General features: G+C 44.0%; 1 protein-coding gene across 1 annotated transcript in view; it reads left to right on the top strand.

Moving 5' to 3' along the window:
* Positions 1 to 27,301, top strand: part of LOC112105748 (potassium voltage-gated channel subfamily KQT member 1-like) — a 582,419-nt gene that overhangs the window by 263,813 nt on the left and 291,305 nt on the right. The window contains exons 3-4 of the mRNA XM_026652211.1: positions 19,817 to 19,892; positions 23,526 to 23,620. Of these exons, the coding sequence (XP_026507996.1) occupies positions 19,817 to 19,892; positions 23,526 to 23,620 (171 nt within the window). The remainder of the gene's footprint in view (positions 1 to 19,816; positions 19,893 to 23,525; positions 23,621 to 27,301) is intronic.

Below are 27,301 nucleotides of genomic sequence, written 5' to 3'. Positions count from 1 at the left end.
AAATCTCTCTGCTGAAAGCCCCCTGGTGGAGGATAGGGCAAAGAGAGACTCCCAGTGCCACCACTGGCAGCAGCACCAGCACTTGTTGATAGGGGAAGGGGTTAAGGGGGAGAGAAATGCATCTTGTCTTTATAATGTGATTATTTTGACCAATTGCTAAGCCAACATGTTGCAAACTGTTTGGCTGAAGAGGATGATTATTTTAATAAAGTTAAACAGAAAAGGAAGAAAAGTAGACAATCTGATGATAGTTATGTTGTGTTGGATTTTTGTGTCTTGTGTCCAAGACCAGTTGATAGAACAAATTAAGAAGAGTCAGTATCTTGCACTGCAGCTTGATATATCCACTCGTATTAGCCAACATGGCTCAGCTTCTGTGTTATGTGAGATTTGTCAAAGTAGGAACAATGGTTGAAAAACTTGTGTTTAATAGACCCATTCTTCTCACTGGAATCTTAGGTTGTGTCCAAACATGCCAAAAATCCATATTTTCAAATGAGTTTTAAAAATATGGATTACAGGGATTAGATTGGATTATATAAGGCCTTGTGTACACTACCACTTACGTCGATGTAAGTTATGTCGCTCAAGGGTGTAAAAACCCACCACCCTGAGCAATGTAACATACATAGTCTACACCACGCTATGTTGGCAGGAGACACTCTCCTGTTGACGTAGCTTCCACCTCTCGTTGAGGTGGATTAGTTATGCTCTTCCATCGATTTATCGCGTCTTCACCAGACCTCCTAAATCAACGCCGCTGCATCAATCGCAACGACGTGGATTTAGCGCAGTAGTGAGGACAAGCCCTAATTAAACAAACTGTATGTAGTTGAATAAAGTTGCAAAACTATCTGAACTATAGTGTCCCTCTTGCATCTAATGTCCTGAGTTGATAAAAAAAAATGGTATTTGGTTGTGGGGAGCCACTAAGTTTTAAAATATCTGTAAAGGAGCTGCAATAATCAACAGTTTGGAAACCACAGAATGACAGTGACAAATATTCTATATATTCGGTATTAGTAAAATAAGAGAGTGGCTGCTGTCTCTGAGTATTCTGTGCAGGCTCTCATGCCAAACATGGTGTAGAAACCTTGAAGTTGATAGTGTCTCTTTCTTACTCACAGTTTTCTATAGTAGCCCATTGTTATGTACATGATCAGTATAGTCTGCAATATGTTTTAAAGGGCACCAACATTTGGGGGGGGGAAACAATATATATAATATTTAAACAAGTGAATGTATCTGTTTGCAAAGTAGTATTTCTCAGTTCTTGGTACCTGAATGAATCACGGTATTGAATACATGAATCAATCAGGAAATGTTTAAAAATGACACTAATCTTACATTAGAGAGTGACTTCAAAGGTTTTAGTAGGGAATGCACAAGACTTTAGAAGGGTAGTGTTCAAGTTAATCAAAATAATCAGAAAGCAATATTGAAGCAGGCTTTCAGAGTAGACAAGCACAACATTATTATTACTTTTACACAGCTTCTGGCAAACACAGGCTAGAGACACCATTCCTGTCCATCCTGGCTAATAGCCATTGATGGATCTATCCTCCGTAAACTTATCTAGTTCTTTTTTTAATCCTTTTCTAGTCTTGGTCTTCACAACATCCTCTGGCAAGGAGTTCCATGGGTTGACTGTGCGTTGTGTGAAAAAATACTTCCTTTTGCTTGTTTTAAATCTGCTGCCTATTAATTTCATTTGGTGACCCCTAGTTCTTGTGTTATGAGAAGGAGTAAATAACATTTCCTCATGATTTTATAGATCTCTATCATATCCCCTCTTAGTCATCTCTTTTCCAAGTCAAAAAGTCCCCATCTGATTAATCTCTCCTCATATGGCAGCCGTTCCATACCCATAATCATTTTTGTTGCCCTTTCTGAAGTTTTTCCAATTCCAGTATACCTTTTTTGCAATGGGGCGACCACATCTGCATGCAGTATTCAAGATGTGGGCATACCGTGGATTTATATAGCGGCAAGATGATATTTTCTGTCTTATTAGCTACCCTTTCTTAATGATTTCCAACATTCTGTTTGCTTTTTTGACTGCTGCTGCACATTGAGTGGATGTTTTCAGAGAACTATCCACAATGACACCAAGATCTCTTTTTTGAGTAGTAACAGCTAATTTAGACCCCATCATTTTATTGGGAGTTCGGATGTTTTTTTCTGTTTATTTTCTGGCTGCTGATTTATCTTACTTTCTTGATATACCATTAATCCTTGAGGGATTGGTGATCAGTGTTATTTTTTTTTTCCTGTTGAGCCATTTCACCAGTTTAAAGCTCTTCATCTGGGATCTCAAAGTGCTTTAGAAATATTAATGAATTAAGCCTCATGACTCTTCTGAGGCAGGTATGTTTTATACCTATTTTACAAATGTATCAACTAAAGCACAGAGAGGGTAAGGGACATCCCCAAGATCACACAGTGAGTCACGGGCCAAACTGAGATAGAACCCAGGTGTCCTGCCTCTGTATCCTCTGCTCTAACTACTAAACCACAGTTATAGAAACTACTCAACAGATATCTAACCATGTGGGTGGATCCCTGTGCCCATTCAGATCCAGTTGCAGGATCTTACCTTTACTGAGTATAAATCACAGCTCATAATAGACTACAATGGCCCTGATTAGCAGAACACCTAAGCATGTGCTTAAAGTTAAGTGTTTTGCTGAATCAGGGCCTTAATCAGGCTAAAACAAAATCCAGGCAATGGTTCTATTTAAACATCCTAATTTCTGAAAGGACTGAAAATGTGGAAATGAATCCCAATGTTTACATACTGAGTTGAACAAATTTCCTTCTAGATCCCAAATAGGGGTAGATGTTACTTTTTTTAAAAAGAAGCCAAATGGGGCAAGAGACTTTTTCTGTCAGCGCTTATTTAGATGCTTCCATTTAAGCACCTAAATGAGGGCCAGATTTTCAAAGTGCTCTGCAGGTAGCAACTCCCATTGTGGCACTTAGGGCTAGATTTCTGAAAGAACTCGGTACCCAATATGCTACTGTCAATTGCTCTCTCTGACTCGGTTTTTCATTAAGAAAATGGGGATAATACTTTCCTACCTCACATTCATGCTATGAGAATACAGTAGAACCTCAGAGTTACAAACTCTTGAAATGTTCGTGACTCTGAATAAAACGTTATGGTTATTCTTTCAAAAGTTTGCAACTGAACATTGACTTAATACAGCTTTGAAACTTTACTACGCAGAAGAAAAATGCTGCTTTCCCTTTATTTTTGTGGTAGTTTATGTTTAACACAGTACTGTACTGTATTTGCTTTTTCTTTTTTTGCCTTTGCTACTGACTGATTGTGTACTTCCGGTTCCATATGAGGCGTGTGGTTGACCGGTCAGTTTATAGCTCTGGTGTTTGTAACTCTGAGGTTCTACTGTAAATCCATTATTGTTTCTGAGCTGCTCTGATTCTATAATAATGGGGACCACCTAGGCCTTAGATAGCTGTATTTTATACTTGATATATATAATTTATAGATAGTATTTTGCATTTTTAAACATGTCATAAGACTTTTTCCTCAGTACTGCAGTTTAAGTCCCTACTGGTATATAATGGAGAGCAATTATTTATTTTTTAAAAGAAATATAAAGCCCTGAGCTGCCTGAAAGCAATTAAAATTTTAATTCTTAGAACTGTTCCCTGACTTGACTGTGATCCAGTTTCTGTGCAGGCGAGGTAGGAATTAAAATTAATGAACCCAAACAAACTGTGTTTCAGAGACTCTGTCTTTGCCAGGCATTATATTTTCATGACAGAAATCAGTGAAGTGTAAATATAGTGTTCAATCACTGATGTATATTAAGAACTTAGTGTTGTTCCCATAAATGTTGAATACAGAGAAGAGGGAAATGAACTCTTACAGTACACAGAATAGGAACTCAATAACAGTGCTTTTTAAAAAAAAAAAAAAAAAAAAAAAAGGAATAAACCAGAGCAAAATGAATAAGGTGGCCTCAATCCAATTCACAGTGGATAGTTGTCAACATCTTATCTTCTATTGTAAGAGGCACAATTGCTTGTCATCCTTCCTGCTAGTCTCACCAGAAAGGTCAAGAACTGAATAAGCCTGGATATGGAACAATCTTTCTATTACTAGGGTTGATTCTGTCAGGTCAGCAGATTCATGGGCATGATGATACATGTATTGCACCTGGAGTTTGGAAAAATAGAGCACATTGGTCTCAAGGACTGTGTCTCTGGCACCTTTTACTAATAATGTATTCATTTCATTTTGTATAAATTATAACAAGTTGTTTAAATATCTGGGACAAAATCCCAAGGATAAGCGAATCGAATAATAAATTTCCCCTGATATGATCAATGTCAGTCCTAACTGATGGGGCAAAAATTTGTGAATATTGATCAGAATCTGTTTGGCTGCCAGAGATTCAAGGAACTGAGCATCAAATGAGATCAGAGGCTAAAGTTAGGGGAAATTATTGAAGCCAATGACGTAAGAGGATTCCACTCATCCAACTAGTGGCCACATTTAGAATCATTTATGTGACCTCTATAATTCAGCCAGTTATGGTAGCAGTCATTCCTCTCTCAGCAGTGTCCAGAAGCAGTTTGCTCACTTCAGAGTGGGAAAAAAATCTCTCTTTAATTCTAGTTTCACAGGGAAAAGATACCCCTATGAAATCATTCTCAGATAAGGCTGGTTGGTGCCCAGCTGCAGGTGAATTGTATGCATGTTTGGTGGTGAATTTAGATTACCTCTTTACATATGTGTCTTAATTACTAGGGGACCAAATCTGAACATCCCTTCTCCTTCCCCAATAAATACACTTTTGTGATGTTGTCGAAACACTAATAAACTAGTCTTTACTAAATCAGTAAAGATTTGGGGTTCACATAAACATCCAAAAGTTCAGGTGCCATCTTCCCCACACAATCCTCCTCAACCAATAAGCTCCATCCATATGCCTTCAGTTATTTTCTTGGGAGAGGCTCTGTAGTTTGCTGCCCCTTCCACTGTGCTCATGGGCAACTTCAGGGTCATCTCCCTCAGGCCATGGCTACACTTGCAGATGTGGAGTGCTTTGGGTTAAACCAGCCTTCGGAGAGCGCACCAGGGAAAGCGCTCCAATCTATCCACACTGACAGCTGCAAGCTCACTGGCGTGGCCACATTCGCAGCACTTGAAGCGGCATTTGGAGTGGTGCATTATGGGCAGCTATCCCACAGAGCACCTCTTCCCATTTTGGCACTGTGGCTTGTGGGAAGGGGCGTGGGGTGAGGGGCATTCTGGATCCTGTCCTAACACCCATGATGCATCGCTTCGCATCCCAGCAATCCATGTGTTTCCGTCCACATTTGGCGCCATCTTTCAACAGTTTCTGTGCAGAGCGCGCTTTGTCTTCCCTTTCAGGCTGCAGGAATGGAGCCCGAACTGCTGCAGAACATGCTGACGAGTCTCGCCAGCACGTCTCGTTTGGCAGTCGAGTTACTGCTTAAGATCCAAAGTGACAGTGAGGAGTCCGACGATGATCTCGAGTCGTGTAACGCATACGACACAAAATTGCTTGTCTCATTCACGGACATGCTCAGCACTGTGGAACACCGCTTTTAGGCTCGGGAAACAAGCACTGAGTGGTGGGATCACATCGTCCTGCAAGTCTGGGATGACGAGCAGTGGCTGCAGAACTTTTGGATGAGAAAAGCCACTTTCATGGGACTGTGTGCTGAGTTCGTCCCAACCCTGCGGTGCAAGGACACGAGATTGAGAGCTGCCCTGCCCGTGGAGAAGCAGGTGGCTATTGCAATCTGGAAGCTGGCAACTCGAGACAGCTACCGATCGGTCGCTAACCAGTTTGGAGTGGGAAAGTTGACAGTTGGAATTGTGTTGATGGAAATTTGCAGGGCCATTAATCTCATCCTGCTCAGAAGAACCATGACTCCAGGTTACGTGCATGACATTGTGGCTGGCATTGAACAAATGGGTTTCCCTAACTGCGGAGGGGCGATAGATGGGACGCATATTCCTATTCTGGCACCAGCCCACCTAGTCTCTGAGTACGTTAACCAAAAGGGGTATTTCTCCATGGTTCTCCAGGCGCTTGTGGATCACCGTGGTCATTTCATTGACATTAACGCAGGCTGGCCAGGAAGGGTGCATGACGCACGCATCTTTTGGAACACTGGCCTGTTCAGGAAGCTGCAAGCTGAGACTTTTTTCCCAGACCAGAGGATCACCATAGGTGAAGTCGAAATGCCCATTGTGATCCTTGGAGACCCCACTTACCCTTTAATGCCTTGGTTCATGAAACCCTACACAGGGAGCCTGGACAGCAGCCAGGAACAGTTCAACTACAGGCTGAGCCGGTGCCGAATGACTGTGGAGTGTGCTTTTGGCCATTTGAAGGGCTGCTGGTGCTCTCTTTATGGGAAGCTGGACTTGGCTGAAGACAGCATCCCCGTGGTTATATCCACGTGCTGTACCCTCCATAATATTTGTGAAGGGAAGGGTGAAAGCTTCACTCAGGCATGGGCCTCGGAGGTTCAACACCTGGAGGCTGAATTTGCACAGCCAGAGAGCAGGGCTATTAGAGGGGCCCAGCGTGGGGCTGCAAGGATTAGGGATGCCTTGAAGGAGCAATTTGAGGCTGAAAGCCACCAGTAATGTCTGGTGCTCTGCACAGGAGTTAAGTGCAGTGGCTGTGTTTGATACACTGACTTGCAGTGCTTGTTGCTTTCCTGGGCTAAGGTATATTTTGCTTTATGCACTAATAAAGTATGTTTTCAAAGTAAAAAACTCCATTTATTGAAAAGAAAATTTATTTATTGAAAAAAACGAAGTAACACCCAAATACCGAAAGGGCAAGGGGGTGGGGTGGGAACCAGTTCACCCATAGGTTTGAGTATGTCCTGATTTCATACTCTCGAGTCCTGTCTTGAGTGCTGTGCACTGAGTGCTGCACTTCAGGATGGCTATAGGGCATGTTGAGGGGGGTTGAGTGCAGTGGATAAGGGTTGTAGTTTTCGTGGGTGGGTGGTGAAGCTACGGGTGTAGGAGGCAGCTGGGGGCAGTAAGAACCCGGATGTTGGGGAAAGTGGGTTGGAGGGGACATGTGGGCACAAGGGGAAGAGTTTTGGGACAAGGGCTGCAGGGGCGGGGGCGAGCACAGTAGTGTTCTACCTGCATGGCGACGAGCACCTGGATAGAGTACGCTTGACGCTCCATGATGCTAATCAGCCATTCCGTGCTTTGCCGCCGGTGCGTCGCGTTTTCCTGGCGGATCCTCCTTTCGCTCTCCCTCTGCTTCTGTGCCTTTTGATTCTCGTTTACAGACTGCTGCATGACTTCATGCAGCATGTCTTCTTTGCTTTTACGTGGCCTCTTCCTGAGTCTTCTCAGTCTGTCGGCCGGTGATAAAAATAACGGCTCAGATCTCAAGGTTGCACCTATACAGGCAAAATGCAACACTTAACAGAGGCAGCATTGTACACACCAGACAGAGCAATGATTTCCCCACACTTAAGGAGGGCAATCACAAAAACCATACTTTGCCTGTCCCAAAGCGAGCGCATATAACCCACAGGAACCCCAGAAATGGTGAATAGCACAGGGTCCATGGGGACTGATTGTTTCATGTCTGTACTGTCCTCGGTTTCTGTGCCCGATCCCCTGGTTGGAACTGTCGCACTTTTGCCTGGCGATTGTAATGGGTTCGCTGGGCCTCCTGTGCCTTCTCCAAATGTTCCTGTACAATAGGGGTAACTCGGGCTATCCGGTCTCGCATCTGCATTACATGCTCTATTATATTTCTCCCCTCATTGGGTTCCTCTTTCCAGGTCTCTTTGGCGATATCTAGTATGCCACGGGGATGACGCCCGTATAATAACTCGAAGGGGGAAAACCCAGTTGAGGCCTGAGGTACCTCCCAGATAGCGAACATAAGGTAGGGTAGTAGGGTGTCCCAATCCTTCCCGTCCCGACTTACCACCTTCCTTATCATAGCCTTGAGGGTTCGGTTAAACCTTTCTACCAACCCATCAGTCTGTGGATGGTAGACCGAAGTTCTCAGGGTATGTATATGGAGCAGCGTACAGAGGTCCTTCATTAGCTTCGACATAAATGGGGTTCCTTGGTCGGTTAATATCTCCTTCGGTAGCCCCATTCGGGCAAAGATCCCCACCAGCTCTTTGGCTATAGTTTTAGAGGCCATGTTCCGCAGAGGGACGGCTTCTGAGTAGCAAGTAGCATAGTCCAAAACAACAAGTATATATTGGTGGCCCCGAGCCGTCTTCTCCAGGGGTCCCACTAGGTCCATGGCTATTCGCTCGAAGGGGACCTCTATGATGGAAAGGGGTACTAAAGGAGCCCTCAAGTGGGGACGGGGACTGTGCAGCTGACACTCCGGGCAGGAGGCACAGTACATCCGCACTTCTTCATGTACTCCGGGCCAGAAAAACCGTCGTAGGACTCGTGCCAGGGTTTTCTCTACCCCCAAATGCCCCCCAAAAAGATGACTATGAGCAAGACTTAATACAGCGTTCTGGTGTTTTTGAGGTACTAGGATCTGCTGTACCTTCTGCCCCTGTACTGGTGCAACCCGGTATAAGAGATCCTTCTTCATTATGAAGTAGGGTCCTGGTCCCTGGGTTTTCCCTTCCACGGGGACCCCATCTATTTCAGTCACCTCCTTCCTAATGTTGTCAAACCTTGGATCTTCTGCCTGGTCCCGTCCAAAATTTCCTCTCCCGGGGCTAATCTGCCCAAGATCTAGGGGCCCAGTCTCTGTTGCCTCTAGTGTTTCAGAAGCATTAGGGTGGGGGTCAGACTCAGGTGCTTCTCCCTCCTGCGTGGCCTCCTTTTCAGCTGCGCAGGTCCGCCTACCTACAAGAGCGACCCTCTGGCTTTGGATCAGTATTCGGGTTCCCAAGGCCTTAGCTGCCCTTCTTTCCCTTTTTGTCTTTCTACCCTGTCTGGGAGTGGAGAACAAATCGGGGGATATTTCAGAGAAGATTGGGGGTTGACAGTCTGCTGTGGATGCCTCATCAATTTTAGGGTCCCCATCTTTCTCCAATCCCCCTACTGGGAGTAAGTTTCCAAACCCTGGGAAGTCCCTCCCTATAAGCACCGGGTATGGGAGTTTAGGGACTACACCTGCTGCTACCTCAGTAGTGTTCTCTTGGATCTCGATTTTTACTGGGATGGTGGGGTAGTAAGTAAGTGTCCCATGGACACATGTTAACCCCGTACGTTTAGCCTGCAGCAGCTGACTACGCTTCACGAGCTTCCCTGAGATAAGTGTGATAGCACTCCCCGTATCAACCAGTGCCGTGGTCCCTACCCCATTTAGTTTCACTGGTCTGGTATACATATGTGGGGTTAGTGAGACCCCCCACAAGGTGGATTAGGGAGCATGGATCTGCCCAGTTCCCCAAGTTACACTGCATAGGCTCCTCAGCATTGGGACCCTGTGCAGCTATGTGTCCCCACTCCCCGCAGGCATAACATCTGTATGGAGCCCTAGGCGTTCCCCAGTCTCTTGGTTTGGGCAGTCTAGCACCACGATCCTCTTCTCCCTCAGTGCTCCGACTCTTTGTGGCCTCTGATGGGCCTTCAGCCTCTCTCTTTTTCCACCAGGGCCCTCCTGGTGGCCCAGTCACCCGAACTTTAGGGCTTGATGCTGCTAGTTTAACCCGGGGTGCCTCTTCCTTAACTGGTCGGGTCAGCTCCCTCGCTGTCCTTTGCCTCTCTACCAGGGCGACAACCTCGTCATAGGTGGAGGATTCATTCTGGCTTACCCAGGCACGAAGGTCTGGTGGTAGTCCCCTCATGTATCGACTCCGGGACTCTGTTTGCAACCACTTTCGTGCGAGATGGATGAGGTCGTACAATTGGGACCGCGGGGTTTTGTCTTCCTGGTACCTCCAACCGTGATACGGCTGGGCCCGCACTGCTGTTGTTACCCCAGATCTGGCCAGGATCTCTGCTTTCAGCTGGGGGTAGTCTGCCGCAGCCTCTTCAGGCAGATCATGGTAGGCCTTCTGGGCCTCCCCACATAGGAATGGGGCAAGGATGCCAGACCACTGATCTCGAGGCCAGGCCTCCCGTAGGGCTGTCCTCTCAAAGGCCAGAAGGTATGCCTCTACATCATCCTCCCGTGTCATTTTCTGCAGCCAATGGCTGACCTGTATGAGCTGCGTCCCATCATGGCCGCGATTCAGCTCTGTAAGGGACTTTACCTGGTTTACCAGTTCCCGCAACATAGCTCGGTCTTGAGCAGCCTGGTCCATCAGCAGGCGATTAGTCTCTTGCTGCAGCCGCACTGCCTCCTGTTGGGCGGCTGCCTGGACACGGGTAGCCTCCTGCTGGGCCGCCGTAGCTTGTATCAGTGCCCGCACTACGTCATCCATTGTGGTGAAAAAAAATAAACCCTCTCCCTTTTTTTTGTTTTTTTTGTTTTGTTGTTGTTTTTTTTAAATCACCCTCCTTCTTCCGCCGCGCTGTGCACCCCAAGATCCCACTCCTGACACCAGTGTGACAAAGTTCCTCCTTTATCTTGGTGGGTCCTGCGCTTATTGGCAGATTTTCTTGCCTCAGAGATTCACCATGTGGGTTGGGGAACAGCCCAGAGACCTTCCCCTCTGGAAGAACCCACAGTCCAGGTCAATTGGGAGGTTTGGGGGGGACCCGGGCCCGCCCTCTACTCCAGGTTCCAGCCCAGGGCCCTGTGGACTGCAGCTGTCTGTAGTTCCTCCTGTAACAGCTGCATGACAGCTACAACTCCCTGGGCTACTTCCCCATGGCCTCCTCTAAACACCTTCCTTATTCTCACCACAGGACCTTCCTCCTGGTGTCTGATAACGCTTGTGCTCCTCAGTCCTCCAGCAGCACACCCTCTCACTCTCAGCTCCTTGCGCCTCTTGCTCCCAGCTCCTCACACTCCCACCACAAACTGAAGTGAGCTCCTTTTAAAACCCAGGTGCCCTGATTAGCCTGCCTTAATTGATTCTGGCAGCTTCTTCTTAATTGGCTCCAGGTGTTCTAATTAGCCTGCCTGCCTTAACTGGTTCTAGCAGATTCCTGATTACTCTAGTGCAGCCCCTGCTCTGGTCACCCAGGGAACAGAAAACTACTCATCCAGTGACCAGTATATTTGCCCTCTACCAGACTCCTGTACCCCACTGGTCTGGGTCTGTCACACTGGGTACAGTCATTCTACTGCCATTATTGCCTACCTGACTGTTAGATTCATTGGTACTGGCATTACCTTTCCTCTCAATGTTCATTCTCCTACCCCTTGTGCTTCCTTTCTCCATTGCTGTACTCTTTCTTACTTGATTTTCCAGTCAATATTAGAATCAAGCATGGAGATTACATGAGCATCTCCTAACCGTCTTCCCCAAGTTCCTAGTTTATAGCTCTTTTAGTCAGTTGTGCCAACCTCCATCCCAGAAGTCTATTTCCCTCCTACTCAGATGGAGTCCATCCTGTGAGAACAGTCCTCTGTCTATGAATGCCTCCCAGTGGTCAAACATCCCAAAGCCCTCCTTATAGCACGACTGCCGGAGCCATCTGTTGATCATCATAATCTTGTCTCGCCTTCATTCTCCTTCTCTAGGGAAGGGTAGAATCCCATTGACGATCACCTGAGCCTCAATTTCTTTAAGCAACCTCCCTAACCTGGTATAGTCTCCCTTGATGCATTCCAGGAAGAATTTGGCAGTATCATTTGTTCTCATGTGAAGAAGAATCAATGATTTTTTTTCTGCTCCCATTAGGATCCTCTTCGGCCTCAGGTCCACATCCTGTGTTTTAGCTCCTGGCAGACAGCACACCCTTCTGTTCTCCTGATCAGCCCTGGTGACAGGCCTGTCTGTTCTTCTTAGTAGGGAGTCACCAGTCACATAGACTGGCCTCTTCCTGGTGTTGGTACAATTCTCTGGCCTTCCTCCTGTTCTTTCTGTCTGCAAGTCCTCTTGTCTTTTGTTCTCCCTTGCAATCTTCTGTGAGTCAACCTGTATCCTCCTGGGGCTCTGCACTCTGGGTATCTACATTGACTCTACCACTCTTCTGAGGGCACTAGCTGTGTTTCTTTTCTCCCTTGCCCTCCCATCTTCTGTTACTGCCTGCTGTACCCCCTTCTTCATTTTCCAACTCAGAAAACCTGAACTCTATTTCTCCTTTGCTAGCTGGTCTTTTCCTCTGCTTGGTTCTCATAGTCACATGCTTCCACTGGCCACTTTCCTCACCTGGCAGTCTCCCCTCACAGTTCTCCAGTCCGGCTTGCATCTGAGAGTCTTGAGTTTTTCTTTCCGCCACCTCTTGTTTTCCCTCCATCATCTGCTTAAATCCCTTTCAAAACTCAATGATAGTTTCCACCTGCATCTCCAAACCTTCTCTTCCATCAGTTCTATCAGGAGGCAATCCATACAAACAAAGCTCTTTTTGGGTACCTGCTCCAGGATCATGTACATCCTGCAGCTTCCACATCTGGTCATCTACATTGTCTCTTCCATTCATTAGGTCACTACCACTGCTGTCTCTGTGTCTGTCAAAACCTTCCTGCCTAAGCTCCTGTCAAGGAAAAGAAAAAAAGAAAAACCAACCAAATACCAAAACAGAAGTAGAACACCACACACCTCCTCTCCCAAACTCTCCTTATAAACTCCCACTCAAATGCTCCTGTTTTCAGCTCTGTTTGCTGGCTCCTGTTCCACTGGCTGGCTTCTTTGCTGCCTTTATAGGCCCTCTGATCAGGTGATCATGTTAAATGCTGAAATCATTGAATATTGTCTGTTCTTTTCAGATTTTCACAAGGTTTAAATGAAATACTACAAGACTGACTTTTTTTTCAAGAAATTTCAGTCACATTGAAAGATAGGCCACTTCTAGCATTGAATGAGCCCTGGGACCAGAACCATAGGCTGACATTTGAACGAATTCACCCGTAAGGTTCTAGTTTTGGCTTTCTCTGATCTTGGTAGATAAAAATATCCAGGATCAACACAGACCTTGTGTTCTGTCTGAGTGGTAAACAAAGCGTGAAATGTCTGGCTCAGCCTACCTAAAATCAACATTAATTATTTTTATTATTTATTTTTAGGATTAGACCCATTTTCTTTTTTTGACATTTTTAGTTTTCCAGTTATTTAAACATCTCTCCCCACCAAAAAAGAAACAGTTTTCCTCTGTTCTATTCCTAATCTTGTGATGCTGTTGCTGCCCCCCGACCGCTACCTGTTAAAGATCCTGATCCTGAAAGTGACTGCATGTGATTGGACACCCACCCCCCCCCCCACCACCACCAGTGCTTCTACGGCAAGTTTGCAAAGTTGCCAAACTTGCAACTTTAGGGCTATAGTTTGCATCATCCCACATTATTTACATTATTTTTTAATTCAAATATTTGGAATATTATCCAAAGAGTGGGAACTCCTATTACAAATTTCATCTGTATGTAGGGGTATTGGTTTAGCTGTGCTAAATTCTAGCTGCAGTTAATGGGAGTTAACTGAAGCTTAATGGAAGATCTTCACTCTGAAGTTAATGAGAGCCCCATGCTGCTTACAGCTGAAGGCAGAGTTCAGCCCTGTGAGTCTGAAGTTTTCCCTTTGTTTTGTTTCTGGTCATACTTTTGACATTACTATTGTCCAAGGCCTCCCTTATGTTTTAGCTAATAAAATATTCGTCTGTATTTGGCAATTGTATATGTGAGGAAAAATTACAGCAATGATTGCGATTCAAAGCCCTTTCACAGCTACAGTGAATGAAAGTAGATACTTTTGGTAAAACATGGTGGGAGAACAAAAAGGCAAATATAGGAATGAGCGGTTCAAAATACTCCTTTATTTTTCAGTTGCAATCCCTGACCTAGTCTATGTTTGTGCTGGCTTAAAAAAACAAAGTCAGGTGAAACACTCCAGAAGAGATACCATATGTTGCTGCAGGCAGGAGTTACGGCATTATTCAAAGTCCCAGTATAAAGACAGAGCTAGCATGATGTTTTTTCATATTTGCTGTTAAGCAGCCATACGTAAGAAATGAATTAATCTCTGCAGTAATCTGAGTAAATATGGTACTGTAAGTGTGTATCCTCAAACCAGTTTTGCAAATTGGGTCAGAGAGCTATAATTAACCTAGATGAAGTGGCCTTTATTTTCCACAGTATTTGATCAAAATAGTAGGTTACACTAAATAACTCCTTTAATTCACGACACCTGAATAAACTGCAGGAAAATCACCGTGGAATGCATATTTCACTATCTGCAGCCATAAAAACAGTACATCCTGGATAAAACCCTTCCTTTATTTCTACATTTAAGTGAATGCTAAGGATAAAAACCTTCCAGATTGAAAGGTGCATCACAGTGAAAGCAATAACCAACAGTGCTTTTGAGACTCACATTGTGCTTCAGCATTAGAATGGAATAATTCTCTAGTACTGCTCTAGTTTAAGGTCCTTCCCATGTCTACTATAAACCCTCTTTTCCACCTAAAAATATTACTTGGCTGTTTCAATGCACATCAGGCTGAAAGTTATCAGACTGGATGTAAATTATGAAAGAAGGGGGCTTGAGCTGGCTACACTATATTTTTAACCGAGTGGTATTAACAAATAGTTCACGACTAGTGTCCAAAGGAGTTTTGGATTTGATTATCTACCTCTTTCCCCATCGGTTTAAATTTTTAAATTGAAAATGTTCAGCTTCTTTGACTTGGGCTACTTCCTTTCTTTATTTAAAATTTTTTATTGTGTCCAAGTTTTCTAACTTAAAAGTAGCAACTTTTCATAATACTCTCTGTGCCACATGTTAAGGATCCAAATATGGGGCCATGGTGCCTCCCTGGCACGGAGCCTGTAACAGCTGTGCGGTCCAGCCAGGCTCTGCAGCCACACAGATGTACTCAAATCCTAAGGAGGGGAAAACTATGTCAGCCAGTAAAGAGGGGGCCCTTTGCCCCTTATCCACCAGATTAGTTGTTGGCGAAAGACACAGACACTCAACATCAAAGTTTTGCAGAACGGTTTGCTCATAAAATAAAGATCTCAGTGTCACCCCTGTCCCCCTTCTCTCTTTCCCCAACCCACGGCATCTGTGTGCTAGTAGCACCACAGGCAATCCCTAAAGGGAGAGAGGTTCTTGGATCTATATGAGTCCCCCCTCACCACCCCCTCACAATAGGTATGATTGTCCTTAAAACTGGTTGGCTTGTGAAGTAGCCAATTTGCAAAGAGGTAAGGGACACTTACTATTGTGCAAATTAGCCGGAGGCTTTGGGCCTGTCTCAAGGACATACCTTAAGATGATGTCAGGTTCTATTTATAAATCCAAGTCTATTTTACTGCAGTGGATACTTGGTAGTACCCATTATAGTTAAGGATGCAAAAAGTTTCCGTTATTGGCTCTTGTTTTTATGTGCTCATAACTTTCCAATACTGTCACCACTTGGACTGAAATTTTCCTTTGTTATTCTATGCCAACATGCAAATGTTTTGGGGAAGGCTTCAACAAAATCCTTCAGCTGTTTCTGAGTTTGAGAGAGTGGAAAAAATACACTTTTGCCTGATGATAAAATTCTAACCACACTCTTTTGAATGGGACTCTTGCAAAAATATCTAGTTCAAAACTTGACTCAGCCTGGACCTGGTACTTAATGAGAACTGTTGCTTTTGCTTGGTTTTGCACATAAAAATGTCTGAGCAAACTACAAAACAACTTCATAGCATGCTCAGTATCATCTATATGTATGTCATTGCCCTCCACTGGATAGAATCAGAACTTTTCAACAGTTTCATAGGCACTATAATGCTGACAGCTAACACAGATTTTTATTCTTATTTAGCTCAAGTGCTCATGTCCTGTGTCTTGGATTGATTTTGTGCCTGCTGTCACTTAGAAGCTCAGAGGGGCCAAGGTGTCCAGCATAGTGACACCATGAAGGTCCTAGACTGGCTCAGATTTTTATCACAAATTGCATATTATAAAGTTTACAGGATGTACAATGTGTAAAAGTTAATTTTGCTGTTGATGCTTAAGTTTGCATTAATGATGGGACTATTGAGTGTTTCTTTTTTACATTTAATGTTAAGTAGCTGGATAAATGAGTTTCTGGGAGTGCTCACAGCTTCCTTGTCATCCCTAAGGAATATATACATAAAGGTATTTACTCTGGACTGATTGGTTTTTATAGAAAAATTGAAAATGAGTACTGAAAAAAATCAGTACAGATCTAGTTTTGATTGGCCTAAATAATTATTTTTAGTATACGAATTGACTACACGTGACACATTTGGGACCCAGTTTCATCAGTGATCCCTGATATAAAATTCCTTTTTAAAAAATCTTAAAGTTCTCTTCTTAGACAGTAACCCACAGCTGCTTTTTCAGAACTATTCACAATATCAAATAAAAAAACCTTGACTGAAAAAGGCTACAATTACAAGAGTAAATAACACAAAGAAATATAAAGGAATTTAATTAAAAGTAAATCTCGATTATGAAAGGTGTGTCACATAGTCATTTAAAGCCTTGTTACAGGAAAGCATCCTTATTCAGGAGAATATTTAAGCATGTGTTTAACAAGTCAATGGGACTTGAGCACCTGCTTAAATGCTTTCCTGAATTAGAGCTTAAAGCGAAGGACTGGGAATCAGGACTCCGGCGTTCTGTTCTTAGATCTGCCACTGACTCACAGTGTACATTTGGATAACAGACATAAGCTCTGTGTCACAGTCTAAATAGGGATAATAATAACAATGCTTAGAGAAAGGGGTTACGAGGTTAATTAATGTTTTGTATTGTAGAGTGCCTCTGAGATCCTTGGGTGAAAGGTACTTTACACATGCATAATGTTTACAGAAATGAGTCTGTCATTACAGATTTGTGCAGAAGGCTATATTAAAGCCAAGTAATTTAAATATCAAAATATTAAGTGAAAGACCAGATTGTCCTTTGCCTGCGTGTGTATGCATGCGCAGGTGTGTGTATATGCAAGTGCAGGGCGGGGACAGTACAAGAAGCAGTTCAGGTGCACTACTGGGGGACAGAGAAGAAACAGTTAAAAGATGACCTGTGTGCCAGGCTCTGCATCAGCCCCTATGCAGTGCCTAATAGCCACAATTTAGTCCTAACTGCAAAAAACATTTTAAGCTGTGACTCAAAGTGATCAAAGCTTGGGAATTCATAATTTAGTAGATGAGCCTGTTCAAGGGCACTGGAACCTTTGTAGCAGAGGGGGGCCACTGGTGCTGGAACTGGGAAGGCCATGGGCCCATGCCTCCCCACTTTTTAACACGGGCATAGTTTGGGGGCCAGTGGGCAAGGGTGCAGCCCCTACTGCTGCTGCTCCGCACTTACTTGAGGCTTGCAGTTTGGGGGGCAACACCACCTCCTGTCCCCCAAACTATGCCCATGTTAAAAAATGGGGGAGGGCATGGTCCCTTGCTCCCCTCCCCCTGATTCTGGCACCGTTGGGCCTGTTTCCTTACAAAACTGTGAGGTATATGACTTACGGTACAATTTAGATCCATCTGCATCATCTAACCTCACAACAGATGTTTCTCTATTCAAAATCAATGTTGAGGGTAACATGATTTTTAAGAACAGAATATCACTCACCACTAGGGTGTAGCAGTTAAATGTGTATCTTCTGGAGACAGTATGTGTCTGTGGATTTATTGGGGTAATTCAAATAACATACATATCTCAGCTCTGGATGTGGTGCACCTCTTCATGCTGTAGTTTTTTCCCCACTAAAATAGAATTTCATAGGTTTGTGCTTCTGTTTTACAGTTAGGGATCATTAAATATGAACAATAATTAGCTCTCCAAATACGGATGGGATTTTCAAAAGCACTCAGCTGCGCCTTGCTCCCAGTGAAGTCCATAGGAGTTTTTATCATTAGGAGCAGAGTCTCCGGTCAATGCAGAGTGCGTTTGAAAATCCCATGCTGAATGTTTTTGTATTATAATCTGGCGTTTCTCTTTATTGCATAAATAAATACCATTTTCTAATAGTGGGGTCTGTTAAATTGTGTAATAGCCTCCAAAGGGCAACTTGATCACTTGGGATATTTAAAAACTTGACAGTGCACTAGAGAATGTGCCGTGGGGAACAGATCTTTGCCGACAGGGGAGGGTTGGACTTAAAGGACTTCACCCATGTCTGTTTTCTATTGGCTGTATCTATTTGGAGCTGTTTTCGCCCTGCAGAACCCATTTCCTTGGATTGCGCTAAATGAACCCTATAGGTGCATACAGATCTCAGGATATTCAGATCTAGATGTTTGTTTCAGGCTCTCTTTATCTGTAGGTAATGTTTAGGGTTCTGGTGTTCTACTCTTTTAAAAATTGCATTGTGTTTAATAACTGTCAACTATTTCTGTATCAAATGTACTCAGTTTACAGACAAAAAGACATTTCCCTCTTAATCACAAGCCATACAATCTTAGCTGGAGCTCTGTGAGCCAAGCTCAGTGCTTTCCTTTTGTCATAATAAAGGTCCTGTGGGCCAAACTACTAGTAAGCTTGTTTAATGGGTTTACACAAGTGTAATGATTGGAACGTAACAATTCTGTTGATGACACACAAGAAGTTTTGGAATCCAGCTCACTTGATTAATTTTTTGACTCTGCAATGCTCTCTCTGTGTATTTATGTATATACAATGTGCTGGGTGGGAAAGCGGGGGTTATATTGTATATACACACATTTCATACAGACACTCTGTGTATAAATATATATTTTTAAACTGCAAATAGTGACTTACTTAGATAGAAATAACAGTAAAATATTTCCATGAGGTTTAAAAAAAAAATATTCCTCAGTTTGTGGTACAATCAACAGGAATGATTTAATCAAAGAACAATTTTAAAGTGCTACTTTGGTACGGGCACTATTTCTTTTGTAATGCACTGAAATCATTACGTCTTTAAGGCCTTCACTCTGTAAAGGGGCACCTCAGAGCTGGAGAAACCAGGGCCGCCTGCCGGCTCCTTTCCCCAATGAGTGACGGTAGGGGAGAGGCAGTTGGCTCTGTTTCCAGGATACTTGGTGGATCCAGTCACCATGCTGGCTGGCCTTTTCAAGGCTGTCATCAGATGTCAATGATGATGTCAACATAGAGTATGGCCCTCTGAGCACTGTCGCCAGCTTGGGAGGATAAATATAACTTTGCTCATCTCACCAATTTTGAATGATTGGGAGGATGATATTTGCTAAATATATTGTGTGCAATATGATATTGTTATATGTGTGTAACTGTTATATATGTGTGTGTGTGTATGGATGTCTATGTATTTGTTTGTACAGGTACACACACACATAGTATGTAATATATGTATGTGTGTTGTGTTAGGCTTGTTTCAAATCTTGTGGTTTGTTATTCTCTCCTCCTCCCCTCTCCTCCGAAGAATCAAAGCACTTTTCAAAGGACTTAATTTCCATGCTCTGGAGCTCATGGGCAACCATTCAATAAAAGCAAAATAAGGAATGTGGTCATGGTTCTAAAAACATTTCACATTCTTCGAACTGATGCCAGTTATATGCAATGACAGTAATCCTGTCTAATCCCCCACACATTTTATCTTTGTACACCTGCTTCTACTGTCTCTCTTATCAATTTATTATACTTAGAGCCAGAACTATAGAAGAAGGCAAGGCAAAGGAACAAAAGAGACATATGTGCTAAATGTACTGTGTTATAAATTTGCATTGTAGAAGAGTATTAGGACATGTTTTAGTTCATTGCTTACAGTCATCTTCTGTTATTTTTCTTTCTTTTTCTTTTTCTTTTTCTTTTTCTTTTTGTGTGTTTTATTCCGCAGGTTAACTGAAGCACACCGAATAGCTGTCAAAGTCATAAGGAGAATGCAATATTTTGTGGCCAGAAGAAAATTTCAGGTAAGCAGCAATATTAACAATAGGGACAAATGAGAAAGATAAGTGAGGGGGGGAACAATGGGTTGGACTTTGAAAATGCTCAGTGGCTACAATTTGCCCTTCAGCACAGGGCTGGGAAAAAACCTATGTACTTAAACATTAGGCCTCATGCTTGCCTTCTACATAGGGGCAAATTTCACAATGTGTACAGAACTCCTAGTTAACGTCAGTCTGGTGCTCCAGAACATTCAAGCATTCAGCATTTCTAGAATCAGCCCCATCATTCTTTTTCACTCATATTTTTTTGTTGCACCTTTAATTTCCAGAATAATTTTAAAAATATTAGTTTTTTTACCTGTTGAATAAAATGATCAATATGCTCATGTGCATTGTTCAACTAACAGAAAAGACTACATAGAGGGTCCTGCTACAATGCAGTTGTATATGTATCGTATATGATGATCATCTAGTAAGCGTCTGAAAAAAAGACTGGAGAATAGTTTGAGTGCAACAAAATAGATTTAACTGTTTTAGTAGTATATAATACGATGTTGCTTTCAAAATCACGAACAAGATTTTCCAAAATGACTAATGGTTTTGAATGCCCAACTTGAGACATCTTAAAGGGGGCCTGATTTTCAGAAAGTACTGAGCATCAATTTTCTGAACATTCACTTTCTTTAAGGACTCTCAAATTATTCATCCAAAATTTGAAGCACCCAAAATCACTTGTCACTTTGAAAAATCTTTCATTCACCTGCCTAAGGTCTAATTCCCTAATTTCCCATTACAATAACACATTATTATTAATTTAATTATGATATTCTTCTTGCAGTAACTAGTGACCTGATTTTCAAAGGTGCTGAACACCTCCAGCACCCACAAAGCTCAATAAAATATGTGGAGACTAATTACTTCTGAAAATCTGGCTACAAGTTTCCCACACAATGCATTAGTTCATAGTTTTCATACTATTTTGAGGTGATATAAAAAATAAAAAAGAGAGAATATGGAGTATGGAGAGAATAGGTTTCAAGCAGGTTTGACTTAAGCCCTAATATGTAATCACAAGGGACAGAAATGTGAGATGAGATTGCAATGTTCAGAACCAAAGGACCTGAGTTCGTAACTTTTTTAAAGATATCCTAGCCTAGAAGTCTTTGTGTATTACATGAGTTTGGGAAATCAATATTGAGATGACCTTATGGCCACAAAACATAGGCTAAGGTAGACCAGAGTGTGAGATAGATTTGGGGAATTCAGATACAGATGACTTGAGTTTCAGATGTGCTTGGATGTCTATACTCAAAAGACACTGAATTTGAGATGGATTTAGAATGTTGAGTCCAAATGGCCTGGACCAATGATAACTTAAGGGGGAAAGGAGTCCAGTAATGGGGAGTCTGAGAATTACTTGCAGGGCCAGCCTTAGGGAAAATGGTGCCCTATGTGAACTTGTATTTTGGCTCCCCTGCCGCCTCCCTGCCCACCCCACATTGCCCCTGGGCCACACTGCCTCCCCCAGCCTTCCACCCATCCCCCCATCATCCCTGGCCCCACTGCCTCCCCATCCATCCACCCCATCACCCCCGGGCTACACTGCCTCCCCCCCATTACCCTGAAATCCTTTCTGCAGCCTCGCACCCCAGGCCTGCCCCACTCCTTACCTCTTGGCCACGGCATCACCCTGACCACGTCGCCCACCCGTAAGGCTGGCCCTGATTACTTGGACTCAGCGAGTTTTGCCAAATTTGCCAAATTTTCCTGGAGGTCTCCATTATATCCTTCCCCTAGTTGTACTGTATATTGTAGTATTTTTCAGTCAGAACTTGAGAAGAGATTGTGTTTAGTCGAGGCACGTCTGTGGATGCTGTGCCAGAAGTTGGCAAGGGCATAAGATGTTCAGGTCTAAGGAGGGCTATTGGGAAAATGGAAGAAAAAGAATAGAAGTAGAGGGATTTTTTTTTTAATCTTGATTCTTTCCAAACTTTAGACTGGGCTCAGGCAGCATTCAATGTAGAGTACTTTACAGCACAAGGCTTTAGTGCTGATGTTTTGGTAGCAGGGATAAAGAGAGTTTTAGGGAGGAGAAGTGAAATTTTATTGGGAATGAGGAGAATTAATTATGCACATGGTAACACATATTTAAAAATAAAAACAAAAAACCTAGTACATTTAGGCTCTGGGCCGTGCATCATCTGTAAATGGAGAGTGCCCAAAAGAAGAGAGAGGGTTAGCCAAAATGCACTCAAAGCACCCCTGCCAGTCAATCCAAAGAGCGATATTGGCACTGTTTCTCTGGGGGAAGACAATAGCCTGCTTTTCTGGCCAGAAATAGTGATGTGTCAGCGTCTACTACAAATGTAGCTGAGAAAGTGGGGGGGGGAAGCGGGGTATTGGCAGTAAATTGAAAGCTTTAAACACACACACACACATCTACACACAACAACAAAACTCTAAGCTCCGTTGAAAGCAATGCTACAGGTAACTACTGACTGAAGAGCACGAGGAGCGTATTTTGTCATGAAGAGTTTTTGCTTCTTCATTTTACAGGATTTGTTTCCACTCCAGTTGCATGCTTTTTATTTGAAATGTCTATATGGCTGCCTTCCAAGCATGACTCCAGCACATACTGTAGGTGTTCTGTGCATGTGTGCAATGGTGCATGCTAATGGCTCTGGCTGAAGCTGTGGCAGAGTGGAAACAGACAACAAGATGACTAATGAGCTGTTTTCAGTTATTTTCAATTACTAGATTTGCCGTGTACCTTTTTTTTCTTGATCCAAAGCCAAAAGGAAGACATCTTGCCCCATATTTCCCACTGGGCCGATGGCTCCAAAAATGCTTACATTTTCAAAAGCAGATCAGCTTTTTCCTCCCCTAATTTGTCCATACTGCACCTTTTATAATCACATCATTTCATGCAAATTACCCAAGCTTATTTTTAAAACTCCATCTCACCAGCCATATCCATCAATTGGCGGTTAGCAGCAGCAGCTGGAGTCAGGATTAGAAAAGGAAGAAGTCAGAGAAACGCTGGAGTTTTAACCTTTTTGCCTTTGTAGCTTCACTTCTATTTTTAATCTTAGTTGTTCCTTTTTGCATCTAGAACTGTTGGGTAGATATGGGCCAAAACCAACTCCAAATCTAAATACAGTCAAGCTTTGAGGAAGCTCTTATCTCACCAATGATCTAGACCAAAACCCTGTCACTAAGCATCCCCAAAGTTTGGAAGAGTTTGAATCTGGATCCAAGCTTTATAAATTGGGCTTCTCTCTACTGTTGAGGATTATGACAGAATGACGTCTAGATGGTTCTGTAATAAACTGAGGAAAGTCACACATGTAACCTTCATTCAATTATGTACCATGGCTTTCTGTGCTTAAAATGGACTATGACACTCCAGTATTTTTCTCAGCATGTGATAGTGTAAAGGTGTAACTCTTATTGACAGTAATGGGTATCACTCAGCTATGTTCCTGTGCTGAATATGCACTCCTTTAATTTCCAGGAATATCATATTTTTCAGTCATTACAGAGAATTTTCCAAAACAACAAAAGCTCTAGAGGATTAAAACTGATGGTCCAACTGATATAAATGAGTGATGTAAAACAAGGGTTATTACGCAGTCTCTCATATTACTCCTTTCACAGCAAGCTCGAAAACCATATGATGTACGTGATGTAATTGAACAATACTCTCAAGGACACCTTAATATGATGGTTCGCATAAAAGAACTTCAAAGAAGGTATGCCCTGTCTATCTAATCAAATATTTGATTTCTCTGGTACTGGCTGGCTTTAGAAGAGAAGTGTACTTAATGAACAGTAATTGTCAAAAATTGCAGGCTGGGAGCATGATATCTGCAAGGTTTGACTTAGTCAGTTTTTAACCCTTTTTTTTAACAAAGTTCAAAATTTTTGTCAACATCCTCCGCAAAAAATCAAAAGGGAAGAAAAGAAATTGAGGTAAATAGTGCAAAATTTAGTGCAGGTTATGAGCATTTCTGACCAGTTCTCACAAAAGAAAAACTCTTCCAATAATTACTTCCCTTTCTAGCTCCTCTCTATGGGTATGTCTACACTACGAAATTAGGTCGAATTTATAGAAGCCATTTTTATAGAAATCGGTTTTATACAGTCGATTGTGTGTGTCCCCACATAAAATGCTCTAAGTGCATTAAGTTGGCGGACCACGTCCACAGTACCGAGGCTAGTGTCGACTTCCGGAGCGTTGCACTGTGGGTAGCTATCCCACAGTTCCCGCAGTCTCCGCCACCCATTGGAATTCTGGGTTGAGATCCCAATGCCTGATGATGCAAAAACACTGTCGCGGGGGGTTCTGGGTACATGTCGTCAGGCCCCTCCCCCTCCGTCAGAGCAATGGCAGACAATCGATTCGCGCCTTTTTACCTGGATTACCTGGGTTACCTGTGCAGACAACATACCACGGCAAGCATGGAGCCCGCTCAGCTCAGCTCAGCTCACCATCACCATATGTCATCTGGGTGCCGTCAGACGTGGTACTGCATTGCTACACAGCAGCAGCTAATTGCCTTTTGGCAGTAGACGGTGTAGTATGACTGGTAGCCGTCATCGGCTATCTGGGTGCTGGCAGACGTGGGGCTGCATTTCTACATAGCAGCAGCTCCTTGCCTTTTGGCAGTGGATGGTGTATTATGACTGGTATCCGTCATCATCGTATTCCTCAGTGAGTTCAATCAGAGGCACCTGGGCAGACATGTTTTGTCTCCTGGCCTATTGAACCATCTTGACGATGATGGCTAGCAGTCGTAGTACATCATTTTCTGCCAAGCACCCAGAAGATGCTGATGGCTATCAGTCATGCTGCACCGTCTGCTGCCAACTTAAGATGTAAAAAATAGATGGACCAGATTTGTTCTGTATTCATTTGCTTCCCCCTCCCTCCGTGAAATCAACGGCCTGCTAAACCCAGGGTTTTGAGTTCAATCTGTGGGGGGTCCATTCTGTGTGACAGTTGTTTGTGTTTCTCCCTGATGCACAGCCACTTTGTTGATTTTAATTCCCTGTACCTGTAAGCCATGTCGTCACTCGCCCCTCCCTCCCTCCGTCAGACAATAGTTTTGCGCCTTTTTTCAGCCCAGACGCCATAGCACTGGGATCATGGAGCCTGCTCATATCACCGCGGCAATTATGAGCACTATGAACACCACGCGCATTGTCCTGGAGTATATGCAGAGCCAGAACATGCCAAAGCAAAACCAGGCAAGGAGGCGATTGCAGCGATTGCAGCGCGGCGATGAGAGTGATGAGGAAATTGACATGGACATAGACCTCTCACAAAGTACAGGCCCCAGCAATGTGCAAATCATGGTGTTACTGGGGCAGGTTCATGGCGTGGAACGCCGATTCTGGGCCCGGGAAACAAGCACAGACTGGTGGGACCGCATCATGCTGCAGGTGTGGGACGATTCCCAGTGGCTGCGAAACTTTCGCATGCGTAAGTGCACTTTCATGGAACTTTGTGAGTTGCTTTCCCCTGCCCTGAAGCACCAGAATACCAGGATGAGAGCAGCCCTCACAGTTGAGAAGCGAGTGGCGATAGCCCTGTGGAAGCTTGCAACGCCAGACAGCTGCCGGTCAGTCGGGAATCAATTTGTAGTGGGCAAATCTACTGTGGGGGTTGCTGTGATCCAAGTAGCCAACGCAATCAAAGACCTGCTGATATCAAGGGTAGTGACTCTGGGAAACATGCAGGTCATAGTGGATGGCTTTGCTGCAATCGGATTCCCAAACTGTGGTGGGGCGATAGACGGAACCCATATCCCTATCTGGTCACCGGAGCACCAAGCCTCCGAGTACATAAACTGCAAGGGGTACTTTTCAATGCTGCTGCAAGCCCTGCTGGATCACAAGGGACGTTTCACTAACATCAACGTGGGATGGCCGGGAAAGGTACATGATGCTCGCATCTTCAGGAACTCTGGTCTGTTTCAAAAGCTGGAGGAAGGGACTTTCTTCCTGGACCAGAAAATAACCGTTGGGGATGTTGAAATGCCTATTGTTATCCTTGGGGACCCAGCCTACCCCTTAATGCCATGGCTCATGAAGCCGTACACAGGCAGCCTGGACAGGAGTCAGGACCTGTTCAACTATAGGCTGAGCAAGTGCCGAATGGTGGTGGAATGTGCATTTGGACGTTTAAAAGCGCGCTGGCGCAGTTTACTGACTCGGATAGACCTCAGCGAAGCCAATATTTCAATTGTTATTGCTGCTTGCTGTGCACTCCACAATATCTGTGAGAGTAAGGGGGAGACATTTATGGTGGGGTGGGAGGTTGAGGCAAATCGCCTGGCCGCTGATTACGTGCAGCCAGACACCAGGGTGGTTAGAAGAGTACAGCAGGGCGCGGTGCGCATCAGAGAAGCTTTGAAAACGAGTTTTGTGACTGGCCAGGCTACGGTGTGAAACTTCTGTTTGTTTCTCCTTGATGAACCCTCCCACCCCGCCCCCCCCGGTTCACTCTACTTCCCTGTAAGCTAACCACCCTCCCCTCCCCCCTTCGAGCACCGCTTGCAGAAGCAATAAAGTCATTGTTACTTCACATTCATGCATTCTTTATTAATTCATCACACAACTAGGGGGATAACTGCCAAGGTAGCCTGGGAGGGGTGAGGGAGGAGGGAAGGACAAGGGCACACTGCAGTTTAAAACTTTAACACTTATTGAAGGCCAGCCTTCTGATGCTTGGGCAATCATCTGGGGTGGAGTGGCTGGGTGGCCGGAGGCCCCCCCCACCGTGTTCTTGGGCATTGGGGTGAGGAGGCTATGGAACTTGGGGAGGAGAGCTGTTGGTTACACAGGGCTGTAGCAGCGGTCTCTGCTCCTGCTGCCTTTCCTGCAGCTCAGCCATACGCTGGAGCATTTCAGTTTGATGCTCCAGCAGCCAGAGCATCGACTCTTCCCTTCTGTCAGCAAGCTGACGCCACCTATCCTCTTCAGCCCGTGATTCAGCCCGCCACCTCTCCTCTCATTCATATTGTGCTTTTTTGCACTCTGACATTGACTGCCTCCATGCATTCTGCTGTGCTCTGTCAGCGTGGGAGGACATCTGGAGCTCCGAGAACATATCATCCCGAGTCCACCGTTTTCTCCTTCTAATCTTCACTAGCCTCTGCAAAAGAGAAACATTTGCAGCTGGTGGAGGAGAAGGGAGAGGTGGTTAAAAAAGACACATTTTAGAGAACAATGGGTACACTCTTTCACGTTAAATTTTGCTGTTCACATTACACAGCACATGTGCTTTCGTTACAAGGTCGCATTTTTCCTCTTATATTGAGGGCCTGCCGGTTTGGTGTGAGAGATCACTCACGCAGTGCCAGGCAACAGAATTCGGCTTGCAGGCAGCCAAGGTAAGCCACAGTCTTTTGGCTTTTTTAACCTTCATA

Source organism: Terrapene carolina, unplaced genomic scaffold, assembly GCF_002925995.2.
Source record: "Terrapene carolina triunguis isolate 2854851 unplaced genomic scaffold, T_m_triunguis-2.0 Scaffold112, whole genome shotgun sequence".
In the NCBI taxonomy this organism is placed as follows: domain Eukaryota; kingdom Metazoa; phylum Chordata; order Testudines; family Emydidae; genus Terrapene; species Terrapene triunguis.
The sequence above is the reverse complement of the archived record's forward strand: the minus strand, read 5'-3'. Positions and strand labels throughout refer to the sequence as shown.